The following is a 15,771-nucleotide window of genomic DNA, read 5'->3' as shown; positions in this document are numbered from 1 at the left end:
AAAAGAGAACAATTTTTTTAAATAGCAATGATTTCAGAATTAAAAAAGAGATATTTATAATAATTTCATTTATAATATGCACTTCCATTAATATCTTGTAAAAATTAATCTGAACCAAAAATAAATGATTAGCATATATAAATTTTAAAATCATTTTAATAAGTTCACAAAAACTGCCCTACATTTAACAATTTTTAAGTTAGATGTTTAGAATTTTTTAAATTAACAATATAATAATTTTTACTTTGATTTGTTAACCATTTTCTTCTAATTAATAATCTTTAAGAATAATAAGATAAAAATTTAAAAATATATGGCGTAAATTAATTCAATTGTTAAAATTTTTTAACACTCCAATAGGAATCGAGAATAAATTTAAAAATGGCATAAATGAATTAAGTTGTTTAAAATTTATTAACACTTCATTTAATTGGAAATTTGAAAATATAATATCAAATAAAATTCTTGGGTTCGGTTCGGGGTTTTGAAAATTTTATAAATGGGGTTCAGGTTCGGTTCGGGTTCAGAGTTTTTATCAACCACATCACCCTTGATTTTTAGATTTAATTATCAAATTCACAAATCTCTAAAAAAATTAATAATAATTGAAATTAATTAAAGTAAAAATTTTTTTAATTTTTATATATAATAAAATATAATTGTTTTAAAATTGTCATATTATACATAGATATCTGCCCACTATTCTATAATCACTAAAATATTCGCCCATGTTAATTTATCCTATTTTTACAATTCAAAATATTTTTGAATCTTATGGTATCAGGATCCTTACACATATTTTTTGTTTTTTTCAGTTTATTTAATATATATATAAGCAAAATAGCAAGCGTGAATTTTGCCAAACTTTTGAAAGCACAAATCCTAATTAGGTTAATAAGTAATGCCTAACCAATATACAATTTAGTTTACGCCTTCTATGGCCCTCAGGTAAAAGCTAATTTAAATATATTTATAAAAATAGTATTCATTCTCAGTCTTAATGGGTTCTTTGTCTGAAGTAGGGGTGGGGTGTGAGCTGGGTTAAAATAGAATAAAAAATAGATATGGTTTTTAGAGATTTACCTATCTCCCGGGTTGGGAAAGAATTTTGAAAATTACTATGGGTTGGCCAGTCTTGAGAAAATTTTTTTATAAAATTTTTATAGGTTGGGCTGGTTATGAAAAATATTTTTATAAATTATATTAGACTGGGCTTGGGGAAAATTTTTCAAAAATATTATGAGCTAGAATGCTTGAGAATTATTTTATTATTAACTATGAGTCAGACATTGGCCTAAAAAAATTTTTATGTAGGCCTGGGCTCGGCCTGATCAAAAAACCTAGGCCGATGAAAATCTGATTTTGATTGTATTTTTAATATTATGATTATTTAAATATTTTATTTCAGTTCTCAACTACCAAAATTATTATATTCAATGGGCTTGGAAAAATTTTTCAAAATTATTATGGCTTTGTACTTTGCCTGGGAATTTTTTAATATTAAATATTAGGTATAAATTATCAGTAATATTTATCAAATAATATTGGTATTATCAAGTAAAAGCTTTAAATTTAAGTTTACCAAACCATAGTATTTACACTTAGTTTTAATGGATTAAACCTGGCATGAAGGGGGGAGGGAATAGGGATTAAAGGAATAATAATTGGATATTATTTTCAAATAAGAGGTAACAACTATCATAAAAGTAAGAAGAAAATTCTCATTCCCCGTCATTTTTGACGGGCTATCTTCTAGTTATTAATATAATATTTTAATTGTAATTCATTCCTTATTCCGAGTCTGTATTTTTGAACGTAGACTTAAAGATACTACAAATGACTATGAATCGTAAAGCTATAAGGTTAGTCGACATTTTGTTGCTAATGTATTTATTTCTTTATACTGGTAACTATACTGGGTAAAGAACTCGTAGGCACTTATAAAGCACGGAATATTGTCTTAGATATTAGAACTTCCAATTCTTGTCCAACTTCACTGATATGATGATAAAAACATGTTATATATTTTAAATAGCAAAATAAATATAACCATGTGAAAATAAAAAATATTTTAGACAAAAAACGTAATCAGAAGTTTCTACTGCTGGAACTACCCCCTACCCCTATATAATATTGGCTACGTCACTTTTATAAGGTTGTCAGTTCTGCAAAAGTTTAATAAAATATAAAAAACTACAATATTTTTAACATGCTATTTTCTTTATATTGTAATTCATTTTTTTTCATCCGTTTCACAATCAGGCTCTTCCTACTACCCTCCTTGCGAGGCCCGACTCCATTTGCCTGGCTCTCTCTCGACTTTCCTAGTAACTTCCACTTCCTCTACCCGCTTAACGACACCTGACTCTTCTAATATCGATTTATCCAATCTAAATGGCATTCAAGGAGACTATCGATCCCCTCCAAGTGTGACACGATTCGCGGGTTATAAACGTTTTCGCAAACGGCACCAACGATCAGTGAACGCATTGGAATCGAAAACCATAGCTGAAATAAAAGAAATGGAACTCAAATGGGCCAAAGAGTCTAAAATACTTGAGACTGAAAATGCCAAGGAGCGGGACCGACTAGGAATGGAGCATAGGATCTCTTTGGAGAATCGGGTAAATATTTTTGCTTTATATATTATATATCGTTGCCCAACGTATTTTAACTTTTTAAATATACCTTGGCTGGGCCTGAATTTTTTTTTAAAATAAATATCCGGGCAAGGCCTAAAATTTTTTATAACAAAAATATCCAGGCTGGGCCTTATATTTTAAATTTAGCTATAAAAATAAAAATAATATATTTTAAAAAAATCCAGGCTGGGCCTGAAAATTTTTTTTTAAAAAAAGCCGGGCCTGAAAATATAAAATCCGGGCCCGACCGAAAAAAGTAATTTTTTTAAAAAAAATCCGGGCTGGGCCGTGCAAATGGTACCGCTGCATGCAGGCGCGTACGCAGGAATTTGGTCTGGGAGGGGATAATAAAATTTTTTAAGAAATATTATTGTTAATTAAAAATACTAAGCATAAGTTTATTAGGACTAATAAATTTTATAATACACAATTTTAAATTAATGTGAATTACAAAAAAATTATATATATAAACCAGCATTGAAAAACTATAAAATAAATGTGAATTATAAAATATAAAGTGAATATAACAACGATATGAATCACTTAAATGATCCAAAATTGAAATTTGAATTTTTTGAGGCTTTAAAATATATAAAGTATTGGAAATATAAATTAATACACAAAAAGTTTCTTAGGAATAATTATATTTTGTATGTTTTGAGCTAATTTTTCAATTATCTATCCTTGCTTGGCGTTAAATAATTCAAAATATCCAAATCATTCAATCTACTTTCAGAAGTTGTATTTCATAGATATGTTTTTCAGAGACTTGCAGGCCCGGCCCCCGAGCCGGACCGTATTTTAATCTTTTTACACATACCCAGGCCGGGCCCGAAATTTTTTTAAAAAAAACACCCGGGCTGGGCCTGAATATCTTTTTAAAAAAATATCCGGCCGAACTGTATATTTTAAAACCAAATATTTGAAATCGCCATTATTAGCTATAAAAATCAAAAATAAATATAATTTATTTTAAAAAAATCTGGGCCGTGCTATGCAAATTGTACCTCTGCAGGGCTCTGTTATTCTTCTTAAAAAAGAGAATGTTCTCTCATTAGTTTACTAATGGGAAGAGTTGCTTTTATATATATATAACCATTTAATACAGTGGGAATATAATCTAAAATGTGTTTGAAATAATGCAAAGCATCCATAACATTTTTTGGGACTATATCAACCATAGTTAATCTTTTAATCATAGTTATTCAGCTAATAAGGCATCATTATTTTAACATCTTCATGACAAAAATCTAACAAATATTTTTTTTTCTATCACCATCTGAAAAAGGTTGGAAAGGCTTTTGTGGAAGTAATATCTGCGGATTTGTAAGTGTTGCATGATGAATTAAAAACCATTCATTTATTTGGGTTACAAATGTATCTAAGAGAGGGGACATCTTCTACTGAGTTTTGACGATGAGCTTGATGTAAGTCGAGGAGGTCATATATTAAACACATATAGCTCTGCTTTTGACTCAACAATAACATATAAAATATGAAATTCTTCATCAACATTAGCTCTAATTTCCTTGAGTTCTAATAAAATGCTCTCCGCCATTCTCATCTTCTTAATCAAGTCAATGTCATGTTTTTGAAAAGTATTACATAAAATAGTTATATAATAAAATAATACATTCTAATGATAAAAAAAATTGCAATAAGTATTGAATCTAATAATTTTCTTGCTTCTGAAGAAATATTTCTTTCAAGTCATTGTGATATTTCAGTAATAGCATTAATAATCGGCTCTTCTAACTCCATAAAAGCTGTTACTGCTTAATGGCGGAGACTCGATCTCGTTGGACAAGCTTGCAATTTCTTTCTCCCTGTTGGACAAGGAGTTTCAGAGATATATTTGACTAGAAATTTAGATAAATAATACGCCACTAAAATTTGAAAATAAATAGGTAAATTACACCAAGGAAAACTTGAAATCGAATTAATTGATAAAATAACTAGATGTATATGATAAATAAATGTAATTAAATATATATATGAGATAGGAATAAATATAAATTAATATTAACAATATTTTTTTGAAAAATATAATCCAGCATCTGCATTTTTTGGCTTTGGGGGGGGGCGCTGCGTACGCGCCTGGGTCTCTCATATATATATTATTGAAGAAAAACATACACAAACACTTTACCATACTTTATTTAATCTTTTCATTCACTCTAGGCCATAATTAACCAACCAATTCTTTTAAAATTTTGCATAGTAGGACGAAATTTAACCCACCTTTAAAATGGATTTATTTTATTGTTACATATGCTTAAAACGTTAATTTTTTTATAAAATAAAATTGATGTTTATTTAATATATTTACGCCATATTAAGATTTTTATTCTTTTTTGTATTTTTTCCAGATTTTTCCCAGACAGATATTTTAAAATTCATATTTCTAAAAGTATTAAATTTGGTAAGATAATATTATATATATATGATAGCTATATATTAATTTATATATATATATCATTTTTTTATATATATAATACATCCTATAATGGGTTTCATGAATCCCATTATGCAGAATGCCATAAAATGATGAAAGGATATCAGTTCAGATTATATTAATGAATCCTCTGCCTCGAAGATAAAATATGTCTCTTGGGAATTCATTATATACTTTCTCATATTTGAAAAATGATCCTCTATTAATTCCTACACCATCTATTGACTTTAATAAACTTATGGTCCGAAAAATATCGGAGATGCTTAAACTCCATAAAAAATAATTCAATTATTTGTATCTGATTTTCTTTAGGAATTTTTGACATTTAAAACTAATTTATATGCAGCCCAAAATATGAAACTTTAAAATGAATATTTTTCAATATACCAGCCTACAAGGATTATTGGAGCATAGTGCCCGATTTTTGTGATAAATATATAGTCGAGCTAATTCCTGTATATATGTTTGAATGGCCGTTTATCTATGCCCTCAAAGCGAATCTTTTAATTGCGATAAACTTTATAAAGTCCGACCTTGTTTGACTGTGAAAAACTTTAGAAGGGCTGTTTTTCTGGCAGAAATGATTTCTATGTACAGCTTATCATCAGAGCCTAGTCATCCAACACCATCTAATTTAAAAAAAGTTACCTTGGGAGATGTGCCACCTCACATTTACCTATATGATCCGAGCAAAGGAGAAGATGCTTAACAGTTACCGATAAACATCGTTCAGATTTGTGGCGTTATGTCTCTCTTAAATTTGAAATTGTTTAAACCGTGTCATAAATAATAAATCATAAATATGTTTTTTTGCACAATGGAATAGCAGATGCTACTTTAATCTTTTTAATATCTTATGAAATATTAATATATAAAATATAATTATATAGAAATTATATGAGATTTTTACTATATATTTTTATTATTTTCAATAAAATATTTTAAATGTGCAAAATCGGACTTTTCAATTATAAATTTCTGTGCATGAAGGATAGAATCCATCAATTTAGATTATATTGAAGAATAATTTGGTATCGGCCGAAATCAGTCCTCGCTGTTTGCCATTAATATAAGGTCATCTGCATAAATAGCTCCCATGGAAGTCCTTCGCTAGTCTATCTAGCCACCACATTCATTACTAAGACAAATAATAATGGACTCAGCACTGATCCCTGATGAAATCCTACCTTCACTTTAAAGCTTTCACTATCACCGTCATCCGTCAGTACCACAGTTTGTGCTCCCACATACATTGCCATAACAGCCATAACCAACCATTCTTCCACACCTGATTTTCTCAAAGCCCATCTAGTAACCTCATGTGGCACCCTGTCAAACGCCTTCTCCAAATAAACGAACGCATAATACAGTTTCCTTTCCTTTGCAAGATACTTCTCCTGTATCTGTCTCACCACAAAAATTGCATCTGTCATGCTACCCGGTGTAAAACCAAACTGCATTTCATCAATTTTCGTTTGTTCCCTTATCCGCTTCTCTAACACCCTCACAAATACTTTCATAGCATGTTCCAAGAGTTTAATAGCTCTATTAGACCCGCAATCTAAAGGATCGCTTTTCCCTTTATATACTGGAATAATTATACCTCTTCGCCAATCCTCGGAAATAGTTCCTTTTGTGACAATTACTTTGACTAAATTTGATAACTCAATCCCTAAGTCATCAGAACCTTAAAATATTTCTGATGCGACTCTCGTTAAGCCCGCTGCCTTTCTTTTTTCACCTTTTTTAATACTCTCTAATATTGTAATTGCCAAATTTACACTCTGGACCTTCTACCTGTGCACAACAACTCCATGTAGATCTTCCAGGTGTTCACAATATCACCACAATTAATCCCCATTTTTCCTTCCATATTTTTTAAACATTTAATACCTACCATATCCTGCCCCTTTATTGCCATTTACTTACTACCCGGACTACATTTCCCTTTCCTTTCGCTCATTATATTTTTATAGCAAACTCCTGCTTTTGTTCTTCTTGCGCTTTAGCTATTAATTACTTAGCATTTCTTTTCGCCACCTTGTAAACATCGTTATCACTATTTTCTTTACTATTATACCATTCTTTGAAACACATCCTTTCTCGTTTGCATTTGCTATTACCGGATTCCACTACCATGTCTCCTTTCTAGGCGGCTCTTTTTTCCATCACATACCTCCTCGGTTTTCACCCAGGCTTCCTTCATGGCTTCCCACATGTCATTTAACCCATATGTTTTTGCCACCTCCGCCTCTCTTTTCGCCAATGTCATATTGAATTGACGTCTAGAACTCTCCTTCTTCAATTTCCAAACCTTCACTCTTGGCACAAACTTTCTTTTAGTGATCCTGGCGCCTTTAAAAGTGAGATTTCTTATAACTACTCTGTGCTGCTCAATACATTCCACCCCCCGGAAACACTTTTACGTTTTTACTAGCTCCTATTACATCTCAACAAATAATCACACTTTTAGCACTACCCTACTTGTAAATCACCAGCTTCTGGGATTCTTTCTTTAAAATTGTATTGTAAACAATCATTACCATAGCATCACCAAACCAAAATTCTCTCCCCTTCTTGATTTCTCGTGCCGTAACTAAATCCTACCCATTTAGGTGGTTTTTAAACCCCTTCGTGGAGACGGTCATCCTATTCTAGACCCAGACGCAAACCTTTTAAGGCTGAGGTAGGATTTTGGGAAAAGAAAGTATAGCATTTATTTTATTGTAATTTTTGAATTATATATTTTTTAAAAAATACCATTTATTACAATAAAGTTTTTAAATTTTGATTTATATAAAATATCTACATCTTCTTCTTCTCCGTTTTATGGCCATTTTCAGATTTACCGGATAGGCCAGTTTGTTACAAACTTTCTTTTAGTGATCCTGGCTTTAAAAGTGAGATCTCCTATAACTAATCAATGCTGATTAATACATATCACTTTCACATTTTTTACTATACATCTATCACATCTCCTAACAAATAATCCACTGCACTTTTGTTACTACCCGACTTATAAGTCGCCAGCTTCTCTGATTCTTTCTATAACATTCTATTTCAGACAATATATCCATAGCATCACTAAAATCTAAAATCCTCTCCCCATCCAGATTTCTCATGCCGTATCTGAATCCTCCATGTACTCCTTTTTAACCCTCACTACTCGCTCCCACATGTTCATTCAGATCACCAGCCATGTTAATTCCCTCTTCATTTGCCAGTCTCGATGTCACCCCCAATAGACTCTCCTAAAATATATCTTTATCTCTTCACTTCTTCCAGCCTGAGGAACATATGCCGAGATAATATTCTATAGCTTTCTACCAATAATCATCTTGATAACCACGATCTGGTTATCTAGCCTTCTCACTTCGACTACTTTATTTACCAATTTCTCCGCAACCAATACTCCAACTCCAGCCTTACCATCATTACTTCCTTGCCAAAAGAATTTATACTTTTCACTAGCCTTGCCAATTATTCTTGCGCCATTTCCTTTCCATCTGGTCTCCTGTATGCAGCACACATATATATTCCTTATATGAAATACATTGACCATTTTTCACGCTCTTCCCGTCATACTTCCAACATTCCATGTCGCGACCCTTACTCGATCCCCCGTAAACTGGTTTCTCCACTTATTATCATATCGTTTATCGCCATCATAAGTTTCATTTTCATGAATCATGGTTCCACCCATCCTTCTTTTTGTCGTAGGCTGATGAGGTGGCCATGGGGTACTTTGGGCTATACACCGCCCATGCTTTGTTTAACCATAGGGAAATTTTGTAGCAAAGTTTTTACAATAGGATGCCCTTCCTGACATCAACTCCTTTAAGTTGGTTTTTACACCCAGTCGAGGAGACGGTGATCCTATTCTAGACCCAGATCATAGGGAACCTTTTAGACCTCCATTAGCCGCCAAAAGACGTTGCTACTCCCCTCAACGATGAAGCTGAAGGTAGGATTTTGGGAGATTTTATTATAATAAAAAAAATATGAGTCTGCTAAATCATTAGTGTAAAATTGTGAGATTTTCTGCTCACAAACATTCTCTGGTTTAGAGGAAAATACCTTATTTGGGATTTCATTTGTGTCTCCCAATTTTCCTCTAACCAAAAAATTGTAGTTTCCTCGAATCTCAATGAAAGCCATTTTTTGCCCCCTCCCCTCCTCCTCCCATGTTTTTAAACCTATTTTTGTTATATTGTTTACTTAGTTTATTTTTAAATGTTAATTTAATGTCGATTTATATTCCATGCTAGTTAATATAAATAAAGGAATCATTAAAAAAAATACATTGTTAAAGTAATGAATGTTATATATGATTAAGTATTTTTATATAATAAATAAAATCTAAGTTTAATTATAAATTTTGTTATATGGAAATATTTTAATTATTTTAACATAGCATAAGATATAAGCAATTAGGTGTTCATAAAAAATTAGAGGTTTGCCCTCCCCCCCCCCCTCATGAAAAAATCTTGGCTAGGCCATGAAAAGAGTTTCCGTTCAAAAATAACGGCATATCATATAAGTGATCGATATAACCGACCTAAAAAGTTCTGGATAGTAAAAATGATTATTACAAATCTTAGCAATAGTTTTAAATCGCGATAGTGTCGAAATGAAATTTTTTAAATAACTAATTTTTAGACCGGGTAAAAAGTTATTGAACAATATTACAAAATCGTTGGCATGGTAAAATAATATTTTTAAACAACTTGGTTTTGGATAGAATAAAAGTTTTTGGTAATCGATAAATATTACAAAGCCTTTGGGATTGTTTGAAATGAATTGTGCCAATTTTAAACTCCGTGAAGGGAAAAGGTTGAAATTTATAGACAAATTAAAGTGTGTATTTAAAAACAATATCGGTAAAAAAAATTCGTTACTTTGACCGAATAAAATAAACTTTTTTTGTTAAAGGTTAAATCGAACCTGGCAAACGAGAAAAAATTAATCAAACGTCTAGAGATCCAACTAGAGAAAGGTTTCAAAGAGTTTTCTGTTCTGCAGAAGAAGAACTTGAAAAATTTCAAGGAAAAATTTAGGAAGGAGCTAGATTCTATTCGACTTCAATCGTTTCAACATCAGCAAATATCCGAGATGGATGCTCTATCCCTTGCCCATCAAAGACTCGTGGCTTTCGAGTTGGCAAAATTTAGGCGAAAACGATTGGTTCAGTATCACTCCCTGGAAAGGGATTTGTTGAGAGAAGTTTATTTGTTGTATTATATTTAATATTTAGATAAATATTGTGTTTAACAAAAAAAATGAGATCTTAATTATTACGATAATGGATTTTCCTTTCGTTTAAAAATAAACTATAAAGATACTAGACAATTTGTAATAACTACGGTAATCAATTTATTATTTTATATATTTATTATTATATTGCAGGAACTAAACCAAAAGCAGGCGCACATGGAACGCTTGCACGAATCTCGTCTCAAGAAGCGGGACACATTTTACCGTGCCGAAACTCGTCATTTAGTACGTCTTCAAAGCTTGAAAAGGGAACAATATCGAGAGCAGCACGCCTTCGAAACGGCTAACCAGACGGCTTACAACATACAAGCCGAAAGGGAACTCAAGAAAAATCAGGCCGGCCAGCGCAAATCCCTGCCTAAGGAACTCAAGGTTATCTCTCCTCTTTACACTTATTTGAATCCGACTCCAAGATGGCTAATGAGTTTTAAGCCGGCATCAACCTAAAAGCCTATATTTACGGCATACATCTCAAAATTAAGCCAAAAATATCGGCTATTTTAACATTTGTATATTTTATTCAGAAGAAATGGCTCATCGAAATATTTATAATCTTTTATTAGAAGCTCTGGAGCACTAGAGGGAAGAGGGGCATTATATTTTTTAAATCATTATAATTATCGAATATTGTAGTATTTTCCAAAAAAATTAACGATTATATTGATGGCTATACTTTAATAAAATTTACGTTCCTGAGAGTTAAAGCACACAAGCTCAATGTTAACATATAAATTATTAAGGTCTTGCAATTTTTCCTTAAATATTTTAACAATAACATGGATTCATAATATAAATCCATCTTGTGATATTTGGACATTCAAATATCTTACTAATTTTTTGATTATATTTTTGCTTATATTGTGAACATATTTTGTTTATTCGACAAGCACTCACACTTTTGAAAGAAGCTTTGAGATAAAATTTTAAACTTCGGTTTTCTAAAGCTCTCTGCGTAAACTGTAGAATCTCATAGATTCATATTAAGCATGGATTACCCTTGTTATTGCACTTGGTCGGTTATTATATTGTGTATATCTTTATCACAAATTATATCGTCAGTATTTTCATTTAACCAGACTATTAAATTTCTCCACACAGTGAAATTTATGTCGTAATTTGTCACTGATACATTTTTCAATTGTGAAACTTTCTTCAATGGCTTTCCAAAAATACCTTTGATATTTATTTTATCAAAATACTTCGAATACAAATATGGCACATAGCTCTTTGTTCACCGAAAACCATTTGTTCAAACTATTTATAATTTGATCAGTGGGCGAATTACTCAACAGTATAGAGGTCAATCGGATTCCGTATATGCATCTTTGCATTCATCGCTATACTTGCTCCAGGTTCGACTTATTCTATTTTTTTGGCATTTCATTTGAACCCTTATACTATCTGGTATCTTAAAAGTAAGAATCTTTTTTAAATTCGAAGCCATTTTTATAGTTTTATATGAATTACTGGGAATATTATAAATTTTAATTTGAAGATATGAGAGCTGCCTAATTATTTCAAAAATTTTCAAAAAAATTATAGCATAGATTTTCAATCAAGGATATAACTACTGATAAGATTTTTGCGTTATTAATTTTATATTGTAGCACACTTTTAGCGGTTTGCCACTTTGTCTCCCCTATTTTTGAGCCTTGGTAGTCTTTTGCTACCTATCTTCTTTTTTTTTAAATTAAAATCTTATCCCTAGAAAATAATTAATAATTTTATTAATGGTTGTCTTTGACAACGATAAAAAGTTATTAGAGAACCTCTTCCCTTGGATTTAGATTTATGGGAAAGTTTCAACTTTCATTTTCTAAGTTTTCTCTTGAAATAGCCTTCCCTAAATTGTCACTAATTTTATCATTTTTTGATACAATTCATATCATCTAAGGAAATTCCCATTATTATATTTTCACTTTCTTGTGGTCTGATCCCATGTAGAATATGTTTATCTAAAAACTTTATTATCTGAAATTTGTTTTATTACATTAAATATTATGCGAATTTGTTTATCATTTCTATATATTATTTTAAAGCTAATTGAATTATATTTCTATAATAAATTATAAAAATTTTTTAAAAATTTAAATTATTCAATACTTGACTTTCATTTAAATGCATACGTATTATTATGAATAATGGAAAAAAAACCTAAAATAGCAATGTCTAAGTGATATTTTAGGGTAAGGTGCCCACTTGGTCTTATGGTCAGTCCACCTTCAATCCAATTCACATTATAATTATATTTTAATTTTAAAATTTAAAAAATAATAATTTATTATATAAATATAATTAAATAGCATTTTAAAAATTTTACATGCATGCCGTGGCGCGGCTGTAAAAACAACATCGTTGAACCTGGCGGCGTAGCTCAAGTCAATTGGCGGCTTTTCCGGCTTAGAGATAATTGCTGGCGTCGAACTAGTCTATTTATAGGGTCATGATATATGACGTTTATCAGCATATAGCCATTTGCTAAACAACGACCAAATTTAATTAAAATGCAATAAGCGACCTACTTATTTTATAATATATATTAAAGGAATCACGCGGTCATATCCGATATTCTTTATAACATCACCCTAGTACGGAACCATCTAGTTGACTTTAGGCAAAAGAGGGTACTTAATGGATTCGAAGTGTTAGCTGTAGCATCACTAGAAGAGGGTGCACACGGGAGCTCTCCTGAAAAATTTGAAAAGGCCACTGAAAATTTTAAAGATGTCTGAGTTTTTTGGTGATAGGCCTGTTATAATCATATATTAATTTAAAGGATAAAAACGGTATCTAAGGATATGATATAAAATCATAGAGTATAAAATATACATTTTAGAGTCAATTATAAAATTAAGACTATATCAAAAACAATTTTTTATTTTTAAAATAACTTTAAAAAAATGTCATTTGAAATTATTAGTTAAATATAAAAAAAGAAGATAATTTTGAATTTATTAGCTACATTTTGGAAATTAGCCAAAAAAGAGGTCATTTTAAAATTATTAGCTAAAAGGAGTCATTTTTAAACATATTAGCTAAAATAAATCAGTTAATTTAAAAAAAAATGAAGTCCCCTGAAATTGTAAAGGCTAGACGCCATTGGGAATTCACCAGTAAATAAAGTAATTTATAAAAAAAATCTTATTAACGGATAATTTTTTCTACGGCAGATAATGCAAATTGATAGTTTCAAATATAACTATGGGTACAACTAATAAATAGTTGGCAATGATATTTTATCTGTTTATAAGATTTTCATAGATTTTATAATATTGTTATTTTATTAACTGAATTAATTCATACCCTAATTATCATCTTATATTCCATTTCAGTGTTTTACACGTGGACAGCTATATTTACCTTTGATTTTTATATCACAATATAGTTATCCCTTATATCATTACTGATTTTAGCTTACCCTCTAACTTGTATTCCCAAATATTTTTACTCACCACTACCAAAAGTTAGGTCTAAATTTTAAATTCTTTTGTATTGTTTCTTCCAGGCCCCATATTACAAAAGGGATTTGCATACCTTATTTGTGATTTATTGACTATAAAATCCTCAGCTAGATTAATTCTCTTATATCATAAATTACAAATACAGATGTATTAAAATATACTTGAAAAAGAATATTATTGTGCATATAAACATAATTTTTGGGATATTATCAAGGTGATATCTTAATATCAATCCGTTTCCCCAAACCGAAAAGATTAACAAATATAAAGATCGTTAGAATATTTGTTCATATTAAAGGTGCTAAATATACATTGTATCCTAATTGAACTGATACCCTTTTTGTTTTGGCAATAAATCTGTCAATTTTAAAAATAATTCAATAAAATTTTATAGTGAGAGGGATAAATATTCAATGTTTTCTGCAAATTTCACCAAATTATATCAACAAGCTCCAAAGTTATGTACATTCAAAGTTGGACAAATAAATTCGAACTTCTCAATATGTAAAAATATATTATTTTTTTAAAAATTATATTTTACAATTTGAAGAACATGAAAACATCGACATTTAAAATTAATTCTAGTCGAATGTTGTTCCTCATAGTTTATGTTCAAAATGCTCGTCATCAGCCCTAATGCATGATTTAACAGGGATCTCGCCATTCATTGTTTGCATGATCATTTCACGAGGTTCATATGATTGTTGAAGTTAAATTATATAATTTTGAGATTTGCAAGCCTCAACTTGCACTTAAACAAACAAATAATTCCGATATTAGGCTAGACTCAATAAATGATTATTGATTACTATAAAATACATAATTTACAAGTAAAAAATTTAAAAATGAATTTATATTTTAAATGTTTTACATATAAAATATCATCCTTGAGAATATAAGCAATTCTGATAATATGTATTTTATAGAAGAAAATACACGTTCTATCTACTCTGACCTAAAACAAATAGCTAAATTTATGATACATTATAAATTATTTTACTTGTGCCGCTTATGCACCACCAATAACGATATGTAATTCTTTATATATTAAAGAATTATTTTCCCAGAATTTTAAAATATTTGCAACCTTATTTATTTTCTTAACTTGTGAGAACTTTTCGGTTACAGATGTAATAGAAATTTGTGGTTCCTCCTATTTATCTGATTAATTATTTTTCTCTATCTAAAAGTTTTTCAAAGTAATCAACGGTTTTTTCATTATTATCAATTCAACCAGTAGATATGGTAGTAGCTTACAATATGTTGTTGTAAGAATAGATTGTTGCTTATTTTTAATATGGTCTTTAACCATCTGTTTTTGTATAATACTCAATAGAACTTATAGTGGGTCTAAATATATAGAGGCGTTTACTTAGCTGTTTTACAAATAATTGCTCTTGAAATTTTCCAAATATTTTATATTAGAAAGAACTAGTTAATTTTTCTAAATCTAATCGGCTTCCAATACACTAGTAAAGTACTTTATTTGATTCGTATCTTATTCAGATAATACGACTCATATGTGCCTATAAAATATTATATAGAAACTTTCAAACTCAATAATCGTTCTAATAAAGTTTCATTTATAATAAAACATTACTTATAAAATGGAAGTATAAAAACCAGAAATTTTTGAATGCGAAGAAAAAAATGATTACAAGATAAAAAAAAAATTTTATGCAAGGAATTATTTATTTTTAAAAAACGGTATTAATTTAAATATTAAATACAATATAAAGCGATATCAAATTATAAATTTTTTTTTTTATTTGTGAATAATTTTATTTAAAAAATGGTTTCAATTTAGAAATAAATTACAATATAAACGAAATCAAGAAAAATAATTTTTTTACACCTAGACCTCTGAACCCTCCACTTTTAAAAAGGGTCCGGATTTGGATTCAACAAAAATACTAGGGTTCGTATTCACCTTCCTTAC

At 29.8% G+C, this 15,771-nt stretch overlaps 1 protein-coding gene across 3 annotated transcripts in view; it reads left to right on the top strand.

The window, feature by feature from the left end:
* Positions 1-15,771, top strand: part of LOC135922552 (serine/threonine-protein kinase TAO3-like) — a 228,180-nt gene that overhangs the window by 113,380 nt on the left and 99,029 nt on the right. For all 3 annotated transcript variants that reach the window (XM_065456943.1, XM_065456944.1, XM_065456945.1), the window contains 3 exons: positions 2,263-2,624; positions 10,030-10,320; positions 10,504-10,743. In XM_065456943.1, coding sequence (XP_065313015.1) covers positions 2,263-2,624; positions 10,030-10,320; positions 10,504-10,743 — 893 coding nt within the window. The remainder of the gene's footprint in view (positions 1-2,262; positions 2,625-10,029; positions 10,321-10,503; positions 10,744-15,771) is intronic.

The sequence above is a fragment of the Gordionus sp. m RMFG-2023 genome, chromosome 1 (assembly GCF_954871325.1).
Source record: "Gordionus sp. m RMFG-2023 chromosome 1, tfGorSpeb1-WG-v2, whole genome shotgun sequence".
In the NCBI taxonomy this organism is placed as follows: domain Eukaryota; kingdom Metazoa; phylum Nematomorpha; class Gordioida; order Chordodea; family Parachordodidae; genus Gordionus; species Gordionus sp. m RMFG-2023.
Note: the sequence above shows the minus strand (reverse complement) of the source record. Positions and strands in the feature narration are given on the sequence as shown.